The sequence below is a fragment of the Callithrix jacchus genome, chromosome 15, assembly GCF_049354715.1.
Source record: "Callithrix jacchus isolate 240 chromosome 15, calJac240_pri, whole genome shotgun sequence".
In the NCBI taxonomy this organism is placed as follows: Eukaryota; Metazoa; Chordata; class Mammalia; order Primates; family Cebidae; genus Callithrix; species Callithrix jacchus.
Genome location: NC_133516.1, coordinates 83,575,146 through 83,597,600, shown reverse-complemented (window position 1 = coordinate 83,597,600; position 22,455 = coordinate 83,575,146). Strand labels below are relative to the sequence as shown.

Here is a 22,455-nt window from a genome sequence, read left to right as displayed (position 1 = left end):
ATGATATAGTGACAAAATTGTACATCCTTTAAAGATGGTTATCATCAAGTTTACTTGAATACATTCATTCTAAAAGTTCTGAGATACCCATAGTTTTAACTTCCTCCCTTTTAAGGATTTTAGCAGAATTTATAATAAAGAAGGAAAGCTATATGAATTGTGTTTTGTCCTCTATTCTCAATTCTATCCAGAGTGTAAGGGTATGTATTAATTGATCTCCCTTCTGTATGCAGAGACATAGCTGTATGTCACCAGGTTATTTTTTTCACTTTATTTTCTCCCACCATAAAAATAATACCTAATTACTCTAAAGAAAGTTTAAATATATAAAAAAGCAAAACAAAAACAATTACTCATAACTTCACCACTAAATTTTTTAATTTTATAATTCTCAATTTGCTCATATAATATCAGAATAATTATTCCTCTCTCACATTGTTATATCAAGATATTAGTACAGTATCAATCATAATTAACACTTATTGAGTATACCATAAGCCAGGCACTGTATTGAACACAGTAAGTATATTAACTCATTTAATCCTTTAAAAAACTCTATGAGATAGGTACTATATTCCAATTTTACAGTTAAGGAAATTGAGGCTTAGAGAGTTTAAGTAACATGTCAATGGCTGTGAGGCTCATTAATGACTAATAAAGTAATAAGTGTGAAAATTATTTTACAAACTTTGAAATGTAAGTTGTAAGTTATCAATACCTTCAGCTGTCATTTGGGGATTTCTTAGTAAACGTAAGATATGGTACACTTTCCATATCTTCTTTCACTGTAAAATTTCAGTCGCTATATTCATGGCTCTAGCAGGGACCACAAAAGACAATCTCTCATCTGTTGACAGGACAATTGCTGTGGCGTAAATGGTCCATCAGACTGGCAAAAATACACATCTGCCTTCCGGACTGAGAATAATGATGCTGACTATCCCTGGCCTCGTCAATGTTGTGTTATGAACAATCTTAAAGAACCTCTCAACCTGGAGGCTTGTAAACTAGGCGTGCCTGGGTACTATCACAATCAGGTGAGTCCTCTCTCCTCCCAAAACTTGCCAGGAGGTTCTGCTGCTCTATATGAGGAAAATATTGGTCAACGGTAGGAAATAGTCTTTCAGTAAGGAATTCTACATTCTTTTCCCTGAACTTCATGTTAACTATTTCCTTATCTGTTAATAAACTGCAAATGCTAAACTAGGACTGATATGTGCAAATTTACATTTTATTAAAATTAACAAAATGTGAGAATTTCAATAGCTGAATCCAACTTTGTTGAAATAAAGACAATTTGTACAATGCATAGAATTGGTATTTCAAAGAATGCTTACATTAAACTAAGTTTTGCTCTACTTTTGCAAAATGTAAATGGGAAGGGATGATGTGCAAAAATAATGTTTTGCCAATTCCAAAGCAATTACAATTGCTGAGGATAAAGGTAGCAACTCCACATCCACATTCCTTATTCAGTAATAAAGTAGGACAGTCTCAATAAATGTTGGGTTGGTGATTTGGACAGAAGGTAGTTTACATACAGATAGTTTTTGTAAAAGTTTCCAGACTGATGAGGATAATGTGATTACGATCATGAAAAGTAACATTTATTGCATACTTACTAAATGCCATACACTGTTTCAAGTACCACACATATACTGTCTCCTTGAACGCTCACTAGTAGGTGCCAGCAGGATCCCTATTTTACAGATGATGACATTAGATATAGAGATGCTAATAAATACCTTGCCAAGGTCACACAGCTAGTAAATGTCCATCTTTTCAGAAAACTCTCTGGCTTTTGAAACTCAAGCTTTCTGGCTCCAAGCACAGACTCTAAGTCAATGAAGACTTGTTAATATTCCCCAAAAGCCCTGATGAGAACTCCCATATACTTGTAGTCAGCATCTGCTGACACTGTACACTGAAACGCAGTGCTCTGCTAAGGGAGTTACCGCTTTAAGGAAAGCTAGTTGTGTACCAGCTCATAAAATAATTGAGAAATGTCAAGCTCTTTTGTTTGGGAGTAGTGTAAACTGCACTTTCAGACTGAAGGTCATGGCACTGTTGATCACCATACACCTGGCAGGGCACCTGGACTAGGTCTGGATGCATTATTCCAGAAAAAGACATGGGAAGGATCTAGATGATTTTGTAGCAGTGTCCAAAGCAACCCTCACTGAGCTTTACTGCAACATTGTTCTGGCATTGTTTCAATCAGTTATATTCAGACTGTTACTAAAAATTAAATTTGCTGCTTACAATCATGGTGTGCAATATAATTATTCTCAGGATTATAAAAGGCTTTCGATATGTCAACATTGGAACTGGCACATGCAAACCAATCTTGATTGAATTGTAATTGTGTACAAACTGTATTGCATCTTTGAAAGGAGTGAAAATAGGACAAATTATATGGAAGGATCCTTCTTAGGAAAAAAAACAATAAAAATATGCATACAAAATGAGGCACAGGCCTTGAAAGGGTATTGCAAGTAAGGGACCCTGAAGCTTAAGCTCATTCGCTTTATAGAGAAACCTCCTCTGGTAGTGGAAGATGGAGTGAGAGGAAGGGCTGTATCATACAGTGCCTTCTAAGCCATGGCAAGGACTTCAAATTTCATTTTAAGGGTGGTGGGAAGCCATTGGAGAGTTTCAAGCAGGGGTGTAAACAAGGATGGCTCTGGAACTAGGTGAAGACCCACAGGGTGCTAAAGTGAACTCAGCCCTCAGGGAGACCTTGTAATCTGGGAGTGAGGCTCTAGTAGACCAAGGTAGTACCAGAAAGTGATAAGAAGTGTTTGGATTTGGGATATATTTTAAAAGTAGACCCCAAATTGTTGCATCTTGGGTAAAAGAGAAACAGTTGAGTTAAAGATAATTCTTAAGATCTTTCATTTGAGCATTGAGGTGAATGGAAGAGTCTGTAACACAAATGAAGAAGGGTACATGGGGAGGAATTCAAAGTATAGCAAAGGCAGGGCATGTAAGTGGATTAATAAGGGACTGTGGCAGAGCCAGAAAGGACAGAACATCAAGTTCTGTAGCCACTGGGTGGAGCCTAGACCTCAAGGTCAGCCCTTCTGGGATATTTCCTTCCAGACCTCATGGTCCATGAACCAGCCCTGGGTATTGTATTTCCTAGACATTCCCTTTGGTTCTCAGAGCTTTGGCAGAAGCCACTCAGATGGCGGCTCTAGCCTTACATGTGTATATCACTCCAGAACTTTGCACAGTGACTAGAATAGAGTGTGCCATGTATAAATACTTACTGGATTGTGGCATGCATGAATGAATGATTTGGTGAATTAAAAAAACATCATTCTTTTGCATGCACACTGTGACCCTTCAAGGTCTCACTAGAATCCAGTAAAGATATGTTGAAATATAATACCAAATGAGAATTTAGGGAGCATAATGCAGGGCTTCCTTTAATGATTATTAAAAATGCCAACAGGGGGCCTCTGGTTTTCATGGACAGAAGCATTTTTATTTAAAAACAAACAAATCAAAAAGTAACTGCCTCCAAATAAATCACCAATAAAACCTTTGGGGAGGGAAAAATTCTAACTGAATTAATATTTTTGAATTTATTGTTCACATATTCAGTTTAGAAACAATGTTATGCCAAAAAAGCAGTACTTTTTAATGAGATTAAGTGATAAAGACACAAATAAATGTGATGTAGAATCATTGTTCAACAGTATTGTTTATGTTCCCTCTCTAAAGCACTGTTAGTAGCTGGCTGTCTCCAGAGATGTGGAAATAGCCCGGTTATTTGAAACCAGACTTTTGGGTAGCATTGATTCAAATAGGAACCTGCTTTCCCATCAACCTCTTCTTTGTTTCTGATTTTTCACACTAATGTGGAATTGCCCACTCCTTCAGGGTTGCTATGAACTGATCTCTGGACCGATGAACCGACATGCCTGGGGGGTTGCCTGGTTTGGATTTGCCATTCTCTGCTGGACTGTGAGTATTTCCCAGCATATATTTTATCTCTCAGAGGATGATAGGGAGAGACCTTGAGAGTGCCACTGGTTACCTCAACTACACCAGAAAGTCTAGAAACAAAACTTCAGGCCTGAGGCTGGTCAGAAAACTCGTGGCATAGGAGGAAGGACAGTGGGTTCCCTCGAGAGCCAAGGAGTAAACACCCCCTACTAGGGAAAGGCTGTGCCCTGCCAAGCAGCTCCTTCTTCTGGCTGACTGGCGTGCAGGTGCCTTTAGAGGGCTAGAGAGCCTCTTTCCCTTGCTAGAGTTCTTAGGGAACTGCTCCTCCAGGTTTTCAGATCTCATTAATTCATTACATCCACATATCAAAGACTGTCACCTACCTAGATGGCCCCTGCCTGACACTAATATGCCCAGATGCTTCCATAGAGCTGCCTCTGGCAGATTCATCCTTTCCTACTACCTACTTTATCTGATGCATATGCAGCAAGAGGTTAGAGCAGTGGTTTTCAGCCCTGGCTACACATTAAAACCCCTTGGAGAAACGTTTTTTAAAAAACTGCTTGCACCCCAACCTCTGAGACTTTGATTTAGTTGATCTTGGGGTTGAGCCAAGGCATTTTTATTTCCCCCCGAGATGATCTGCTATCAGGGTTGAGAACCATCACATTAGAGAAGCAGTCTCAGACTTTTGATTTCAGAACCCCTTTACTCTCAAAAATTATTGAAGACTCCAAAAAGCTTTTCTCTATGTGGCCTATATCTACTGGCGTTTACCCCATTCAAAATTAAAATAGAAAATTTTAAATATTTATTTTAAAATAAGCCCATTAAAAGTTATCACACAATATTTTTGTGGGAAAAAATAACTATAATAGTGACTTTTTTGCAAATCTCTTCTATGACTAGCTAAATAGAAGACAGCTGGATTCTCATATTTGCACCCTCATTCAATCTGTTGTAATATGTTGCCTAGGTCGAATGATTTCGAGAAAATACATCCATCACATAGACATGCAATTGAAAAAAAATAGTGTTTTAATAATATTCACAATTATCTGAAATATAATTGTGAAGTATAATCTGAAGATAATTGTGAATATTCTTCAATACTACACAAAATTCCACAAGTAGTAGTTTCATTTCTTTTCTTTTTTTGAGTCAGAGTCTCGCTCTGTCACCCATGCTAAGGTTCAGTGATGCAATCACAGCTCACTGCAGCCTTCAATGCCTGGACTCAAGTAATCTTCTTGCCTTGGCCTTCTCAGTAGCTGGGACCACAGATGCACACCATTGTGCCTGGCTAATTTATTTCTTGTAGAGACAGGGTCTTGCTTTGTTGCCTAGGTTTATCTTGAACTCCTGGCCTCAAGCAATCCTCCCTCCCTGGCTTCCCAAAGCACTAATATTATGGCCATGAGCACTGCACCCAGCCCACAAGGAGTAGCTTCTTAAAGATCAGTTGCAATTTGGAATCTGAAATTCTGTTAATGAGCTTTTCATACTCTGTTATGTTAAAATACATTGTATTGGTTTGTCTTGCACTTTGCATAAATCTTTCAGCCATTTATAATTCTATAACGTCACAGATTGCTTATTTGGAAAAAAAATAGTTCATTGTGTTTTGCAGATCTTCCAAATGTTAACTGATTTATTTTTGCAATTTCCAAAAAAATCACATGTGGCATTGATAGTGCCACATTGGAAAATACCTTAAGCAATAGGATGCTATCAAGATCATGGTGACAGCTACAAGTTTTCCAAGGTTCTGATTTTTGCTTGAAAGCTCAAATTTATCATTGGCAATGAATATTGTCAGTTGTTTTCCCTGAAGTGACAGACTCACTTTGTAAATTTTCAAGAAAATATCTGCCACAGGCCCAAGTTTGAACAACCATAGCTTGTCTGTTAGTCATCTTTTAAAGTAAAAATGGTGTTCCCTTTAAAAAAAAAAAACTTCAGTAGACAACTCAATCTTGCAAGTGCTTTTCTTTAAGACAACCATATCACTATGCAACAGACTGCTTTATGAATGAACATTTCCTTTTTGTCATTCAGAACACTTAAAAAGATGAGTACTCAAAGGCCAAAATTTTATAAAATTAGTAGTTCTTACTGCTTCAATGAGGACAATCTCAAGTGAAACTGGCTTTTTTAAAGTTTTTTTTTTACTGCAAGTGCACAGCAGTGAAGACACAATGACCACTAACACAGTTTAGTGACTCTGCCTTGATTCTTGCTAATACTCCAGCAGTTTTACTTTCCACTGCTTTCACACCATCAGTGCAGATAAGAAAACAGTGATAAGGCAAATAGGTTCTTATTATTATTTAGATAGTCTTACATGATGGACTCCTGAAATGTCCCTCAGGTGTTTACTATGTGTATTAGTCCATTTTCATTGTGCCATGAAGAAATATCCAAAACTTTATAAAGAAAAAGGGGATTAATAGGTTTACAGTTCCACATGACTGGGGAGGCCTCAACATCATGGCAGAGGCAAAGAGAAGCAAAGGCATGTCTTACAAGGTGGCAGGCAACAGAGCATGTGCAGGGGAACTGCCCTTTATAAAACCATTATATCTTGTGAGACTTACTCACTATTATGAGAACAGCACAGAAAAATCCATTCCCATGATTCATTTATCTCCCATTGGGTTCCTCCCATGACACGTGGAAATTACAGGAGTTACAATTCAAGATGAGATCTGAGTGAGGACGTAGACAAACCATATCACTATGCTTTAAGAAATGCTGCCTTCCCAGCACTTTGGGAGGCCAAGGTGGGTGGATCACTGGGTCAAGATATCGAGACCATCCTGGTCAACATGGTGAAACCCCATCTCTACTAAAATTACAAAAAATGAGCTGGGCATGGTGGTGTGTGCCTGTAATCCCAGCTACTCAGGAGGCTGAGGCAGGAGAATTGCCTGAACCCAGGAGGCAGAGGTTGTGGTGAGCCAAGATCGTGCGATTGCACCCCAGCCTGGGTAACAAGAGCAGAACTCCGTTTCAAAAAAAAAAAAAAAGAAAAGAAATGCTGGCTTAGGTGGTGACAAACCGAGCAAGGCCGGAAGGAGAGGGAAATCAACTCCTTCAAGGGACCTTTTATGATCCCTCAACCCAAACTGTTAGGAGCTCTCCCAAAGTCCTTTGCACACTTCTATAATGGAACTGGTCCATGATGATGTATTTGACTGGAAAAAGCTGAGAACCAGCTGTTCTTTGTACCCCCAGTGCCAAGCATTGCGTGGAGTATGGGCTCAATCATTTGTTGAATTAATGAAAGATAACAGTGAAGTTTCTATTTGTGCCATATTAGCAGGAACTGTGGGATAATGTTTAAAGGCTTTGAGTATCTTAGAACTCCATACCATTTGTAACTCTTGATTTCCACAAGTATCAAATAAACTCTGGATCTAGTTAATTCCCTCTTGAAATTCAAAAGAGTTCAGGAAAGGAATTAAATGATTAAGTGTATTGAGGGCCTGATATAAACAAGGCACCATGTCAAATATTTTTAATATTAAATTCCCACAACAGTAGCTAAGCAGGTAGCCAGTCTCCCATCTTACAAGAAGCAGAAAAATTGAGTGGGGCTCTCACGAATTGTGATTAATAAAAGCTCTTAAGCATGCCCATTTCACTATTGTTTGCAAGGGGCTTTCTCTTAGTAATTAATTAGATAACTCTGAAGCTGACTGCTTGGGTTTGAATCCCAGCTCCACCACCTACTAGTTCTATGACCTTGGGTAAGTTACTTCTCTGTGCTATCTTTTCTCCCTAGGGTTTTGGCAGCATTAACTTCAGTTATACGGGTAACACTTAGAACAGTGCTTGATGCATTATAAGGTCTCCTAATAAACATTAGACCCTGTTATTATTTCATTATCTCATTCATTGCCCTAGCTCTGGGATAGGTAGAGATGTTATATTTATTTTATAAATGTAGATACTGAAGCTCAGGAAGTTTAAGTGACTTGGCTAAAGTTACCCAGGAGTAAGTGCCAGATCTAAAACAGAGCCCAAATAAACCAAAACTCAAACTCAGCCCTTGCCTAAGTGAGATATCCTGAGTTATGTGGCATTCTTCAGAGGCAGTCATTCCAGGTCACAAGCATTTTAGGAAAAAGAGAAGTTCCCTGGGAGAAGTTTAATGCTAGAAGCAAGGAATGTTTATCCCAAAATGGTACATACTAGAAACAGGAAGGCATTGGAGGATAAATGGCCTTGATGGCAAAACGAGTTTAGCATAGATGAGAAGGCAACCCCAGAATACAAGGAGTCTAGGATGAGAACTGGGATCAGAATGTGGGGAACAGAGAAGCTGCCTCTGAGTGGCAGGTAATAAGTGATATTTTGGAGCAGTTTGGATTTGGTGTCACATCTGACCCTGTGATATTGCTTATAACAAGATTACTCTTAAAAATCTGTTGTCTAACAAAGACATGCAACTAACCCAAATGCCCATCAGTGATAGACTGCGTAAATAAAATGTGGTCCATAAACACTATGGAATACTATGCAGCCATAAAAAAGGAATGAGATCATGTCCTTTGCAGGGACATCAATGAAGCTGAAGCCATCATCCTCAGCAAACTAACACAGGAAAAGAAAATCAAACACCACATGTTCTCACTCATAAATAGGAGTTGAACAATGAGAACATATGGACACAGGGAAGGGAACAATACACACCAGGGCCTGTTGAGGGGTGAGGGGTTAGGGGAGGGAACTTAAGAGGATAGGGTCAATAGGTGCAGCAAACCACCATGACACATGTATACCTATGCAGGTTCTGCACATGTATCTCATTTTTTTTAGAAGAGATAAAGAAAAACAAAAAAATCTGTTGTCACCTAGGCTTGAATAAACCTAACATCATTTTTTTCCAAGAAAGAGGTGTTTCTAAAGCAATTCCTTATTAATTTGTCCTTGTTTTTTTCTATTCTAGTTCTGGGTTCTCCTGGGTACCATGTTCTACTGGAGCAGAATTGAATATTAAGCACCAAGTGTTGCCACCATACCTCCTTCCCCGAGTGACTCTGGATTTGGTGCTGGAACCAGCCCTCTCCTAATATTCCATGTTTGTGCCCCACACTAACACGTGTGTGTCTTACATTGCCAAGTCAGATGGTATGGAGTTGCTGTAGGATCTCAGGCTCCTGCAGTTCCCTTGACAACTGCTTTTCATCCTAGTCTAGGATTCTGCAGCATCTACATAGACTGCTGAAAAGAGAATTTGGAAAATGCATAGTAACTATTTCCATCCCTGCTTATTTTTAATTTGGGAAAATAAGTACATTCAAAGGAACCTGTGTTATCACAGTAACCCAGCTCTCTATTTGGCTAGCAAATCTGCCTATGTCTTTCACTGATATCTAAAAGAAAACTTCCAAGGCTTCCATTGATCTCAGTATTGTCAGGGGAAGACAGAGTCTGGAAAAGATTGCTGAAATATACCTTCTGCCTTTCTTTCTAGAGTAGCTCCCATGTATGGAGATGGGTAATTCTCTTAATACCACCTTCAGATCCTTTCATTCTCCAGAACAATTCTTGCTCTTAACAGTAGTTCAAATTCCCTTTCATACCTTGCAGAGGTGGTATGTGTCTAGTAGCCTCAATTCTTCATTAATTTTTAAAAGTGTGGCCTGGGCACAGTGGCTCATGCCTGTAATCCCAGCACTTTGGGAGGCTGAGGTGGGTGGATCACCTGAGGTCAGGAGTTCAAGACCAGCCTGTCCAACATGGTGAAATCCCATGTCTACAAAAATACAAAAATTAGCCAGGCACAATGGCAGGTGCCTATAATCCTAGCTACTCTGGAGGCTGAGGCAGGAGAATCACTTGAACACAGGAGGCAGAGGTTGCAGTGAGCCGAGATCACACCACTGCATTCCAACCTGGGCAAAAAAAGTGAGACTCAGTCTCAAAAAAAAAAAGTATGGGGACTTCTGGGGACAGACCAGGGGCCTGTTATATATTTAGTCAGTCTTTGCCCTGAATGGTCAACTTGAAACACCTTTCAAACTGGAGAGAAGCAAGCCAGCCAATAGAATGGAGTGACTTACAGGGATTTCTGTTTACTGTCAAAATATTTCTCATCTGAACTATTTTTCCATTTGTGGTCCTGAAGGAAATTCTTATAACTCAACATTTGTTTGTCTAGTCTTATAAATAAAGAGAGCTTCAAAATCTGTTCACTTTCATTTTTACCAATGTCGTATATGAGTCTAACAGAATGGGTTTTCCAACAGAAAAGCCTGAAGCATAGGAATTAAAGTGGGGAAGGGAGAAACCGCATACACCGGGTGTGGCTTCCTGCCGGATACTGGCTAACCCGGCCACACAGTTAAACGGTAGGAACCTCACCGTTCGCTTTTCCTTTTTGCTCCTGCTACACTTACCCAGAAGCAGTGATGAGACTCATGCTCTTCAAATCCTTTTCCTCCTGCAATTGGAAGCAGTGGAAAGCTCATCAATGCTAACTGCAGAACTATGCATCCCTCATGAAAAAAACATACCTGTCACTTTGGTGTCCTGCTTCCAGCTGACTCAGACGCAGACAGCACCCCCATCCCATGCCCCCACCAGGCACCTGTGAGTGAGACTGAGCACTGGGGCAGGGGAGGGACAACGAGGATTTGAGTGGACTTGGCTTGGTTGTAAAGTTGGCACGGGAGCCCGATCCCTGATTCCCAGGTAAGGGAACCAAAGGTCCATATCCTGATAGCACAGCCAGCTCACCTCTCCTTGGACCGCCTTGTCTCTCCTGAATGAAGACCATGGGATATCCAGATAAATGACACGTGGGTTTGGCTGAGAAGGTTCCCTCTGTTGTCCTTTCGAAGATGGGAGCAGAGGAAAGGAGCTTCCTCCGTGCAAAGCTTTGAAACAGCTGTGCTCTCATCTCCCTCCACACACTCTCTCCTGTGTGTTCTGGTCCTTTAGCCTCTGCCACTCCCTGGGTTTTCCAGTGCCCTCTTCTCCCCACTGCCTGAGCAATTCCTTACCTAAACCCACTCCTGCCTTCCTTTGCAGGGCCTCATGCTCCAAAATTCTCTCTACAAGTAAAATTCCCTTCTTAGGATTGGATCTCGACTAGGTCAGGGGAAGGCCTTTTTGGAAATTAATTCATACTAAGGGGTGAGTGACAACTCATTTCCACTCTCTCAATCTGAATGATGTTTTTTTGGTAACTGAGGTTGATCTCTACTTGGAATCCAGCACAGCAATGGGAGGGTGAAAGAGCCACTGTGGGACAAGATGGCCCACCTGCTCCTCAAATCTTATCCCCTGACTTCCTTACCAAGCAATAAGAAAGAGAGAAAGGGCCTTCAGTGAGCCACTGTCCCCTGCCCTCTCTCCAGCTAGCTTCCTTCCTGGAGCCTTAGGCTTCTCGTTTACAGAAGGTGCAAAGTCTGCTATAAATGGGGGAAGGCTCTGCTCCTTCCAAAACCAAATAAGGTCCTAAACACAGCCACCTACTATGTCCAGGGCCTCCAACTCTTGAGGACACATCTTTCAGCTAAGACAGAAAAAAAGTCTAAGGATCACCCTGCAGAGTCCAGCCATTCAGCACAGGTTCCCTCTACAGGGCTCTCCAGTTTTCATCTCAGGGCAGTTTCTGTTCTGCCCAGTTCCTGCTTCCATCTCCCTCCACCTTCCCTGGAGGTCCGGCCTTGCCCCTCTTCCTTCTGGCTGCAGGGACTGGAAGTGGCCCCAAGCCAAATCTCAGGAAGGCCCAGCCCCAGCCTACCAGGGAGGCAAACAGGAGCCAGGAGGCTTGGCTCTAGGGACCTGGCAGCTTGCTGAGCATGAGACAGGCCCAGACAGAACAATCTTGTGAAACTTCCCTCTTCTTTAGTAGTTAGCCTGCTTATCAGGTGGGCAAAGAGAAATTACTACCTAACACCAACAATGTGTCAGGCTAACTGGGGTAAGTTTTACCTGATTGCAATACCAGGTAGGTCATCATGCTCCCTTGGTTCCCTAGATTGCTCCACAGGCTCCTGGCAGGCAAATAGTCTGCCATTTAATGTTTAAAAGCCCTCTGCTCCTACTTGTCAGCCTTGTAGCTTTTCTTCCTCTTTATCAGCTGGAATAAACAGGTACTGCTTCTATTGTAAGCAGAAGATCATTTACTTTCTGGCTACCCATAAAGAAAAGGGATATTCATCATGTGAACTTGAAAATCTAATCTCCTCTCAATCTCACACCCGACCCCAACCAATCTGACTGACAACCTGTGCTGTGGTTGAGGAATTAGAAACTAAGCTGGTTTGTCATTTCTATCGATGGAACAACTTCCTTTCTCCTTTGGGTCTAGTATTTCCTCTAGTGTCTTAGTGTCTCTTCCCTGCTTCACCTCAACCAGATCCTTCTCAACTTGTATAAGTAAGACTGAATCAAAGAAGAACCCCAAAGGAGGCTAGCTGTAGACTATCGAGTTTGCTGTTGTATTATAAGGCTCAAGTGGCCAGATCCTGTGAGAGGATCCAGAAACACTGCAGAGAAAGGCAGCCTTGCCGAGAAACACAGAGATTCCAGCCAACCCTTCCCCCAGCACACACCCCCACTCCACATATTGTTAAGATACAAATAGCCAAACCCTGAAGTTTGGAGAAATTGTACTATCATGCCCTACTTTCTAGTGATTTCTACCCTGAGTTCCTCTTGAAAAACAAGAGCAAAGCAACAGAGGCTGGAGAGAGACACTCACAACTAGGCTCAACTATTCTCCTGTTAGACATAAACAATCTCACAGAATACCAGCCTCACAGGGTCACTCTGAGACCACGATAAAATGAGGAAAGTCAAGGCCACTGCATAACTTTGTCTAAGTACAGACAAAATCAAGGTCACTATGCCACCCACAAAAACCCAAACACCTGCTCCCTTGGCTAAAATCAGTGACTGCTTTATTACAGCTTTATTCTCTTGCTAGTTTCCCTCCCTACAAATAAAATTCATTGAAATACACAATCATGGACTTGCCCCTGCTTTCTGATAATATCCAACATAGAGCAAACCCTTTCTTCAACCCTCCCCAAATGACCCAACCAAAGCCCAAACGCTGTAATGCTTCCAACTTCCATTGAGTCACCTCGTGGATCCCCATGGTGTGTTCTCACTCACTGCAACGCCTGCAACTAGTCACAGTCCCAAGTTTTTTCCACAATAGAGCTCTTGAATTTATTCCTCCAACTGAAATTTTGTACCCTTTGATCAACTCTAACCCCGTTAATTTAACTGCAATGTGTTCCTGGCAGGTTTTAGCTGAAGGGCGTTGATACTCTCCAAGTTACTCTTCTCATCCTTATCTCCTCTAAGAAATAAGGTTTATTTATTCCTTCCTGGTATAGGTGTATTTATTTATCCATCACCATGAAGTGATTAAGAATATGAACTCTGGAGTCAAAGTACTTGGCTCCAAATCCCAGCTCTTTGACAAGTCACTTAGCTTCTTGGAGCCTGCTTCAGAAAAACTGGTCTCTCCCCACACAGGACTGGGAGGATTCAGAAAGATAAGTAAAATGTGCATCAGCCTACAGGAGATGCCAATCGGGAAGTTATATCAGGGAAAGTGATACAGAGCAAGCACTTAATTTATTATTTATGTCCCACCCTTCACCAACTCCAAGCCCCCATGTCACACACACACACACACACACACTCTCTCTCTCTCACACTCCACACATGGGCACACAAGGTTTGATAATTTTATTTAAATCTTAACAATTATCAATGGAACAATGGAGCCTTTACCTGTACAGGTGTGCTCCCTAGGGGTGGGGCCTCTAAACCACTCCCTTGTGTATATATTTAGAATGATCAGGCCCTCTCAGCAGGTATAAGAGGGTTATCCATATACAAAAAAATCAACCAAGGTAGAAACAGCTTAAACTATCCAAGGTACTAGGGATAGGGCTGTTGTTTTTCTTAACTTGTAGAATGTGATTGGTGAAAAAGAACTTATGAAATGTAACTGAATATGCTCTGTCTTGCAGAACATATTAATGGCTTTTGGCAGGGACTGTATATATGAATAGGATTGGGGAAAGCGGGTTTCAAGTCTGGGAGAAAATGTCTTTTCTCTCACTCAAATCCATTCACAGAGCATTCTGGGGCTCCCAGGAAATCTATTCATTGGGCCTTCAGTAGAAGTGAGGGGGTTAAGGGAAAAAACTAGGGAGGGAGTCAGGGACAAAGTTCTGAGAGCAGATGAGAAGAGGAATGCACTTTTCAGGGTCCAGAAAATACTAACCCTCTGTAGGAATTAAGCCAATAAGGATATACATTCAGGAAAATTACCTCAAAGAATAAGAAAAGCCAAGAAGAAGGCAATATGGTGTAATGGTCTTGAAAGTCAGAAGGCCTGAGTTTGGCTCTGACTCTGCAATTTACTGCCTGTGAGACTCCTGAAAAGTCACCCTCCTGGCTGGGACCTCTACTTACTCATCCGCCTCTTATCTCAAGAGTCAGTGACATCAATAAAGTGATAGCACGAACTGTAAAGTGCTTTAGAAATGAAGGCCAGTATAGGTGAGAAAAAAATCAATAAAAACTTCAAAGTAACACACTCTTTGTGTTAGGTAGTTGTAATATCCAAATAGCCTGCCCCCATATAATCCTTAGCAAGTACAGTAGGCAAAGCTATATCTACAATATTCAAAACGGTAGGCCTCCTTTGTGGCAACTATGAAACAATGCATAGGGCAGGAACTGGAGGAAGCCAGTTCCTTTGAAGCCAAACCCCCAGCCCAGCAGGGAGGTGAGAGCAGGGAGGGAGGCAGCAATGAGTGGGCAGGTAGCCCCATGCCCCCAGTGTTACAGCCTTTGACGCCCCAGTACAGGGAAAGTGCCACAATGGCAGTGTCAAGGTCTTACAAAACTATCTTCCACTTCAAGAAGTTTCGTAACAAGTCATTTAAGGGACTTGTATATTACCTTTGTTGAAAGAATTACCTGAAAAAAAGTAAAAGGCATATTCCAGCGGTTTCCAACATTTAAAAATTGCAGATGTCAAAAAAACACAGGGAATTTCTGCATGGCACTAGCTATATTCCATTTCTATTGAGTAAGAAATTGAGTTCTCAAATACGGGTCTTCAAATTCCTTGTACACACCACTCTCTTCCATTGCCCTCCCAACCATGACCAGGGAGGGGTCTACAATCTCCCAATTACCATCTGTTAATATGGTCATAGGCAAACTGGGACAGAGCTCTAGAGATAGGTTCTACAGAAAAGAGAAGGGAGAGTGAGGGGGAGATTTACTCAATACACTACAGCCCCATTAGCGAATCTCGAAAGAATGAAGCTTCTTTACAAAGTCTGAGCAAAAAACACAAAAACCCTGAGTATTTCTCTGCTAAGCAAAGAAAAATATGGCTGGGCACAGTGGCTCATGCCTGTAATCCCAGCCCTTTGGGTATCCCAGGTGGGCAGGCTGATTGAGCTCTAGAGTTCAAGACAAGCCTGGGCAGCATGGTGAGACACCATCTCTACTAAAAATACAAAAAAAAATAACTGGGAGTGGTGATGTATGTCTGTGATCCCAGCTACTCATGAGGCTAAGGTGGAAGGATTGTCACTTAAGCCCGGGAGGTGGAGGCTGCAGTAAACCAAAATTGCACCACTGCACACCAGCCTGGGTAACAGAGCAAGACCCTATTGGAAAAAAGATTTAAAAAAAAAAGGAAAAAAAAAACCCACATTTGCTCTTTGGCTCCCTGTGCTGAGTTAAAAGCTAAACGAGGCTACTCTATAAAGTATATTATCCTTTCAAATTCTCCTTCTCTACTTGGATCGTGGCAACTCCTGTTTTTTCTTGGGAGCACCAAACTTCCTACTCTTTCTCCCTGCTTGGGAAGGATTAGATATTATTTAAACTTCCTGGCTGGCACTCGTTCATGTGGAAGTTTAACTGTTAAGGTGTCATACAGTAATGATGGATTGAGAACCCCTACGGCTTGCATGGTAAGCATAATGTATTCACGGAGAGGCCTAGGGAGAAAGACACAGACTGGAGCTGGTTATATAAGGTCACACATGAGATGAACAAGAGACATGGACAGAAGGACAGGAGACAGAGGGAGTGGACGGTTTTGTCTCAAGCTCTTTAGAATTATGGATACTGAAATGAATATATCTGTGGGGCTCAAACAATAAAAAACACGAAGGAACACTCAAAGCTTTTTCACATTTTACTACAGAGGTATTTGATAGATGTACTCATTATTAGTTAATATGTAAATTTGTAAACTGCTAATTTATATCCTACTAGTACAAAATCATTTTACAAAAACTCTTTCAAAACTAATAGATAATGTGTTCTCTGGTGTGTATCACTGGAAGGCGTACCTGGGCAGGTGCCTCCCCTGCAGGCTATCAGCCTCTGCCGCCGACACTCCGCCCTCCTGCTACCTCTTCATTCCCAAGTTCACTGCCTCTTTATTCGTCACCTTTTCTCCCCTCTTTTGTGGCCTTCTTCTCAACTGGGACCCACCATTTCACAGACGATCGTACAGGATAAATAATTAACACTATTATATCTTCGTACCTTTCTACCTTGGACGAGAACAACTCTGATTCTCTCAGACATTCAGCAGTCTTGTTACCTGTGACCTTTTATCCCATAATATATCATTTCAAATTTAAATACATCTCCTTCACGCAGAGTCCTCAAATAGTCTTCATTTTATCCTTTGAGTCATCCTTTTATATAAAGTCCTTCAAGTATCCATATTACAACATGTAACCCTCATGATCAAAACGACTAAGAAAGAAAGCTGTCTTGTTACAACTGTTTTACAGTCCATATCACCAGGAGCTCTGCTAAGAAAATACAAAAAGGAAAAATGCAGCCCAACAATGAGCTATAACAGGTTCTTAATCTGTGCTACTATTCAAAGTCTCTAGGCCAAAATTATTGCAACCAAAGAATCAGTTCTTCCAAACATCACCAAAAGATCCAGGGTCATACACCAGACCAGAAATCCACTGTGATGTTGACATATAAAGGATTGTATTCCACAGATAGTAATTTGTAAGAACAACTACTCAACCCATCTGTTCTCCAGACTCGTGACACTTGGTGTAAGAGCTTCATCCTAAAGATAAAAAGAACAAATGTGAATGATAAGAATTTAACGTATGTTTGCCCCAAAATGTGGCAAACATATTTTTGTGAATTATTAACCTGTTATGTTTCCTACTATTAAGAAGTATGTTTTCCCCATTGAAGGTGACAAACATGATAGCTAAGTATTCATGTGTCAGACTCCATGTGAGAACCCGGGGACCCATGATGAAAAGTGTCATGGCACTCAGTGAGCCCCCAGTCTACAGGACAGAAGGGTGTGCAAGGAACATAGATACAGTAAGATATGTGCCATCCACTGCTAACGGATCCTTGGCAGAGTTTCAGGGGATCTCTGAATCTTCCTGTGTTGTAGGGAAAGTTTGTGTCTGTAGGTGGGGAAGTACATAGCTTTCATGAGCCTCCAAAAAATTAGTATGTATGTAGATGAGGATGAATGAAGCCACACCTAACTTCATGAGGAAGTCTGGCGAGGGGGCAGAGAAGGTAAATTTCAGTAAGGCTAAAAGAGAGAAATTCACCAAGTGAAGAAGGTGAAGGAAAGAGCACTTCAGGCAGAGAGACCACCCTGGGCAAGACGCACAGACACACAGAAGAGCAGGATGCACTTGAAGAAGTCATTAGTGTAGCCAGAGCCATCTGGGAAGATGGGAAGATGAGTGGGCGGTGAACTGAATAGGTTCTACTTGCTCGGCAGTGAAAACAATAAATGCTGGTTACCCATAACGATATGGATGGAGATCAGACACATAATGTTAAGCTAAATAAAGTCAGAAAACAAAATGTAGTGTGATTTCATTTACATAAATTTGAAAACCATGCAGAACTAAGCAATCTTTTGTTTAGGGATACAAACACATGGGGGGGAAAAAACAAGAAACAGCAGAAATAACTATCATTATCACAAATACTTATCACAAAAATTCAGAGAAGTGTTACTTGGGTAGGTGGATGGGGGAGAAGCGAAGGGGGAGCCTATGGGATTAGGGAGGACCACACAGGTCATGCACACAAAGTGGTGGTGGAAGATACCAGCGGTGTTCATGGCATCAAGAATCTTCAGACTTTTCATACAATGTAGGAGTACTCTTTTGCATCTACTCAATAATTTTTTTTAATATAAAGAGAAAAATGCACACCTATGGACAATGACTAGAACACAGAAAATAGAAATAGCTATTTTGTTGGAGTGGTTGACTCTACCAAAAGGGTTAAAACCCATTTAATAATGCTTTAAAATATAAACTTTAGGCCAAGCATGGTGGCTCATGCTGTAATTCTAGCACTTCAGGAGGCTGAGAAAGGAAGATTGCTTGCGCCCAGGAGTTTGAGACCAGCCTTTGGTAACACAGGAAGACCTTGTGTTTACAAAAATTTTTTTTTAAATTAGCTGAGCATGGTGACACATGCCTGTGGTCCCAGCTACTTGGGAGGCTGAGCCAGGAGGATTGCTTGAGCCTAGGAGATCGAGGCTGCAGAGAACATGCTCAAGCCACTGCACTCCAGCTTGGACGACAGACTGAGACTCTGCCTCAGCAAAAATAAATAAATAAATAAACTTTAACAGGGCTCTCTAATCTCAGTGTAAAAGCACTTCAATACTGTTTTTAAATGTAGACTATAACAAAAGCACTAAAAGCCCCTTAATACTGTTTTAAAATTTAAGGGGAAAAATCAGAACAAAGAAATACAGATTCTTCAATCAAAGCCACATAAAGAACTGGCTTATCTGCCAAGATTCCTCAGTGAACAGGCCAATTCCCAAGGCAGGAAAAGTACATGATGAGCCCAGAACATCTCATCACACCAGAGCACAGGGAGGGAAGCTCTCAAGGACTACTGTGGTTGTGTCAAAAGGATCCAGGACCCAGCTTGAAGAAGACCCCATGGGCCAAAGATGAGACAATATGAGTACCAAAAAGTACATGAACTACATCCTGAAGGATGCTAGAAAACACCAAGTCTTTAGGCTGAAAAATGTTTAATTAGTGCTTTCTCTTTATTCTGCTTTTCCTATAGAAACTATACCCCAGAGTATTCAAACAAATGAAAAGGAAAAGTACTTTGTAGAAAAATCTAATAAATACAAAAGGAATGATATAATTAGAATATTACAATGTTGCAACCCCTAATTAAATAATAAATCTAGAAATCAAGCATCAATGACTGCTGAAGTCATTAGGTGAAAAACTGATGGGGAATCTCACAATGCATAGATAAGACTGGCAATATCTAAACTCACAGGTCAATCCTAACACCACAAAATGATACAACCAGACATTACATCCTGCTGTTGTGACACTAGAAGAAGTGCACAACACCATAGATGAAAATTCCTGCCCCAAAACAGTTTTCAGATTCTGTTCAAGTCTTCAGAAACGCAGAGAAATCCCAGTGTGATGGTTAATATTGAGTGTCAACTTGATTAGATTGAAGGATGCAAAGTATTGTTCCTGGGTGTGTCTTTGAGGGTGTTGCCAAAGGAGATTAACACTGGAGTCAGTGGACTGGGAGAGGCAGACCCACCCTCCATGTGGGTGGCACTATCTAATCAACTGCTAGCGTGGCTAGAATAAAGCAGGCAGAAGAAGGTGGGAGAAGCTGACTTGCTGCATCTTCTGGCCTTCATCTTTCTCCTGGGCTTCCTATCCCTGAACATCAAACTCCAAGTTCTTCAGCTTGGACTCTTGGACTTACATCAGTGGTGGGCCAGGGGCTCTCAGGCCTTTGGCCACAGACTGAAGGCTGCACTATCGGCTTCCCTACTTTTGACGTTTTGGGACTCGGACTGGTTTCCTTGCTCCTCAGCTTGCAGATGACCTATTGCAGAACTTCACCTTGAGATGGTGTGAGTCAATACTCCTTAATAAACTCCCCTTCGTATATCCATCTATCCTATTAGTTCTGTCCCCCTTGAGAACTCTAATACACCTAGTTTATGAGAAAATACAGAGGTCGGGGGACATGTTAAGTTATACTACCAGCATGCAATTGGAAAAATCCATAATGCAGGAATTCTATTGGACAAATAATCTGGCTTGTTCCATAAATAAACATCAAGGAAAACGTAAAGAAGGGGAGAGGGAACCTACAGATTAAAAGAGATCATTCAAATGCAATGTGGACCTTGTTTGGACACTGATCTGACCAACTGATTTTAAAAATAAAAAAGCACTTAACACTGAGTGGACATTTGATGTCATTAAGGAGATATTGTTAATTTTATTTTAGGTATTATAATGGTATTGTGATTCCTTTTTTAAAGCCAATTATATTTTAAGAATACATACTGAAGTAGTTACACATGAAATGCTATGACGGCTGTGACACGTTTCTAAATCCAATGGGGTAAGAAAAAAAGTGAGGGAAAGAGAGGCCATGAGTTAAGAACCCAGCTCACCACTTTCTCTCCTTTTGTGTCTGTTTCAAAATTTCTTTAATAAAAATCACTTAAGAAAGTGAACTATCTCAAATCTGATCGAATTCAACATAGTCCGTATTGACAGCCTAGGGAGGCAGCCTGCCAGGCAAGTGAAGCCAGGACTTACCGTTCTCCATTCACCTCATTGCCTCTGTCCCTAGTGTGGAAGATCATTGTATATTTACCCACTTCAGGTAGGGGCCGGGATATTTTCATTCTATGGAGTTCAACCCTAGAAAAATAATAGAGATTTTTATTTTAAGTCCATCCTATTTATCTACACTAGGCAAATAAAGAGCATCATTTGCAAAAATTTACACACACACACACACACAGTGTCACAAACATTTCAATTTCTTATAATGGTAGAACTTTAGGCGATAAGCCCAAAAAAGAATCAGATTTATCATTTATTACTGGGGCACAAAGGAGATGTGTTAATTTTTACTTAGTCATTTTCAAAAAGAAAAAAAAAACTGATAAAGTACTTATTTGTTTTGTTGTTGTTGTTGTTGTTGTTGTTGTTTTTGAAATGGAGTTTTGCTCTGTCACCCAGGCTGGAGTGCAGTGGCACAATCTTGGCTCACTGCAACCTCCGCCTCTTGGGTTCAAGAGATTCTCCTGCCTCAGCCTCTTGAGCAGCTGGGACCATAGGCACATGCCACCATGCCCAGTTGATTTTCGTATTTTTAGTAGAGATGGGTTTTTACCATATTGGCCGGGCTAGTCTCAAACTCCTGACCTCGTGATCCACCCGCCTCAGCCTCCCAAAGTGCTGGGATTATAGGCGTGAGCCACCACGCTCAGCTAATGTACTTATTTCAAAACATCCCAAAGAATAGAAGAATCAAGTCTGTTAGGATAACCAATTTACTTAGAGTTGCCTTCTTTCAACAAAGAAAGGAATGGTCATTTATAGTCACAAGCTTTAAAGCCACAAGCCCAGGTTCAAATCTAGACTCTGTTATTTACAACCTCAGTAAGTCAGTTCACTCTTCCAGGTCTGTTTTCTCATCTGTAAAATGGCAATGGTAATAGGGAGTTGATTTCAAAGATTCAAATGATATAATCTGCATGGAACATGCTTGTACTCTGTAATGTATTATGTAAGTACAAAGAAGGGTAGTGCCTGTTGCACAGGTGAATAAATAAGCAGTAAATCTCAACCAACTTTCATGTTGAAATCATCTGACTTTATCCACCACATTAGTTGAAAACCATTCTGAAGACCATGATGGTCTTTTCAAATGAAAGCAAAATTTGAGGCTCCCCTCTACTTTGAAGCTGAAGGGTGGCAGGAAAGAAGACAGTGAAGACATGTGATCAGGGCAAAATTCTACTAATCATCTTAGTAAAGGAGATCTGTGGAAGATAATGGGGATTGTTTATCACTAGCCTTCGCTACTCTTGTCCTGAAACATAGCAGGTACCCTTTGTCCAGTTCCTAAGCTATGGCCACACAGGTTGCCGATGGGCTGGGCTGTCAAGAGCTGTTGCCCATCACTACGGCCATTTCTGTAGAGCCCCTGGCCAGGGAAATCTACTCCCTCCTGCTAGAAACATTCAGAGGCTCTCAGCCTAGACATGAGAACAAGACCAGCATGGAGCCCCTGGGTTCCTTAAGATGAAGCAATAAAAAAATTTCTGACAGTCACATATCTAATCGTTCAGAACCCCAGGTTAGAAATTTCCTTTCCAGCCAGGCACAGTGGCTCACGCCTATAATCTCAACACTTTAGGAGACCAAGGCAGGTGGATCACCTGAGGTCAGGAGTTCGAGACCAGCCTGGCCATTATGGTGAAACCCGGCCTTTACTAAAAATACAAAAAAAATTAGCCAGATGCCACAGCACACATCTGTAGTCCCAGTTATTCGGGAGGCTGAGAGTGAAGAATCACTTGAACCTGGGAGGCAGAGGTTGCAGTGAGCTGAGATAGTGCCACTGCACTCCAGCCTGGGTGACAGGGAAAGACTC

General features: G+C 41.2%; 2 protein-coding genes across 9 annotated transcripts in view; one reads left to right on the top strand and one right to left on the bottom strand.

The window, feature by feature from the left end:
• The window catches only part of UPK1B (uroplakin 1B), a 28,956-nt gene extending 18,805 nt beyond the window's left edge, over positions 1-10,151 (top strand). For both annotated transcript variants that reach the window (XM_035274127.3, XM_008982400.5), the window contains 3 exons: positions 858-1,037; positions 3,889-3,972; positions 8,909-10,151. In XM_035274127.3, the coding sequence (XP_035130018.2) occupies positions 858-1,037; positions 3,889-3,972; positions 8,909-8,959 (315 nt within the window). In that variant the 3' untranslated portion in view covers positions 8,960-10,151. The remainder of the gene's footprint in view (positions 1-857; positions 1,038-3,888; positions 3,973-8,908) is intronic.
• The window catches only part of B4GALT4 (beta-1,4-galactosyltransferase 4), a 118,185-nt gene that overhangs the window by 72,809 nt on the left and 22,921 nt on the right, over positions 1-22,455 (bottom strand). For 4 of the 7 annotated variants that reach the window (XR_013527618.1, XM_078352079.1, XM_078352080.1 and 1 more), the window contains 2 exons: positions 20,607-20,711; positions 16,150-17,068 (listed from right to left, as the gene is read on the bottom strand). Coding sequence is in view for 3 of the 7 variants with exons in the window: in XM_078352079.1 (XP_078208205.1) it covers positions 16,936-17,068; positions 20,607-20,711 (238 nt within the window). In the remaining 4 variants the exon portion in view is untranslated. Of the gene's footprint in view, positions 1-16,149; positions 17,069-20,606; positions 20,712-22,455 lie in introns of those variants that run through there. The other 3 variants (XR_013527617.1, XR_013527616.1, XR_013527619.1) reach the window with 1 other exon arrangement.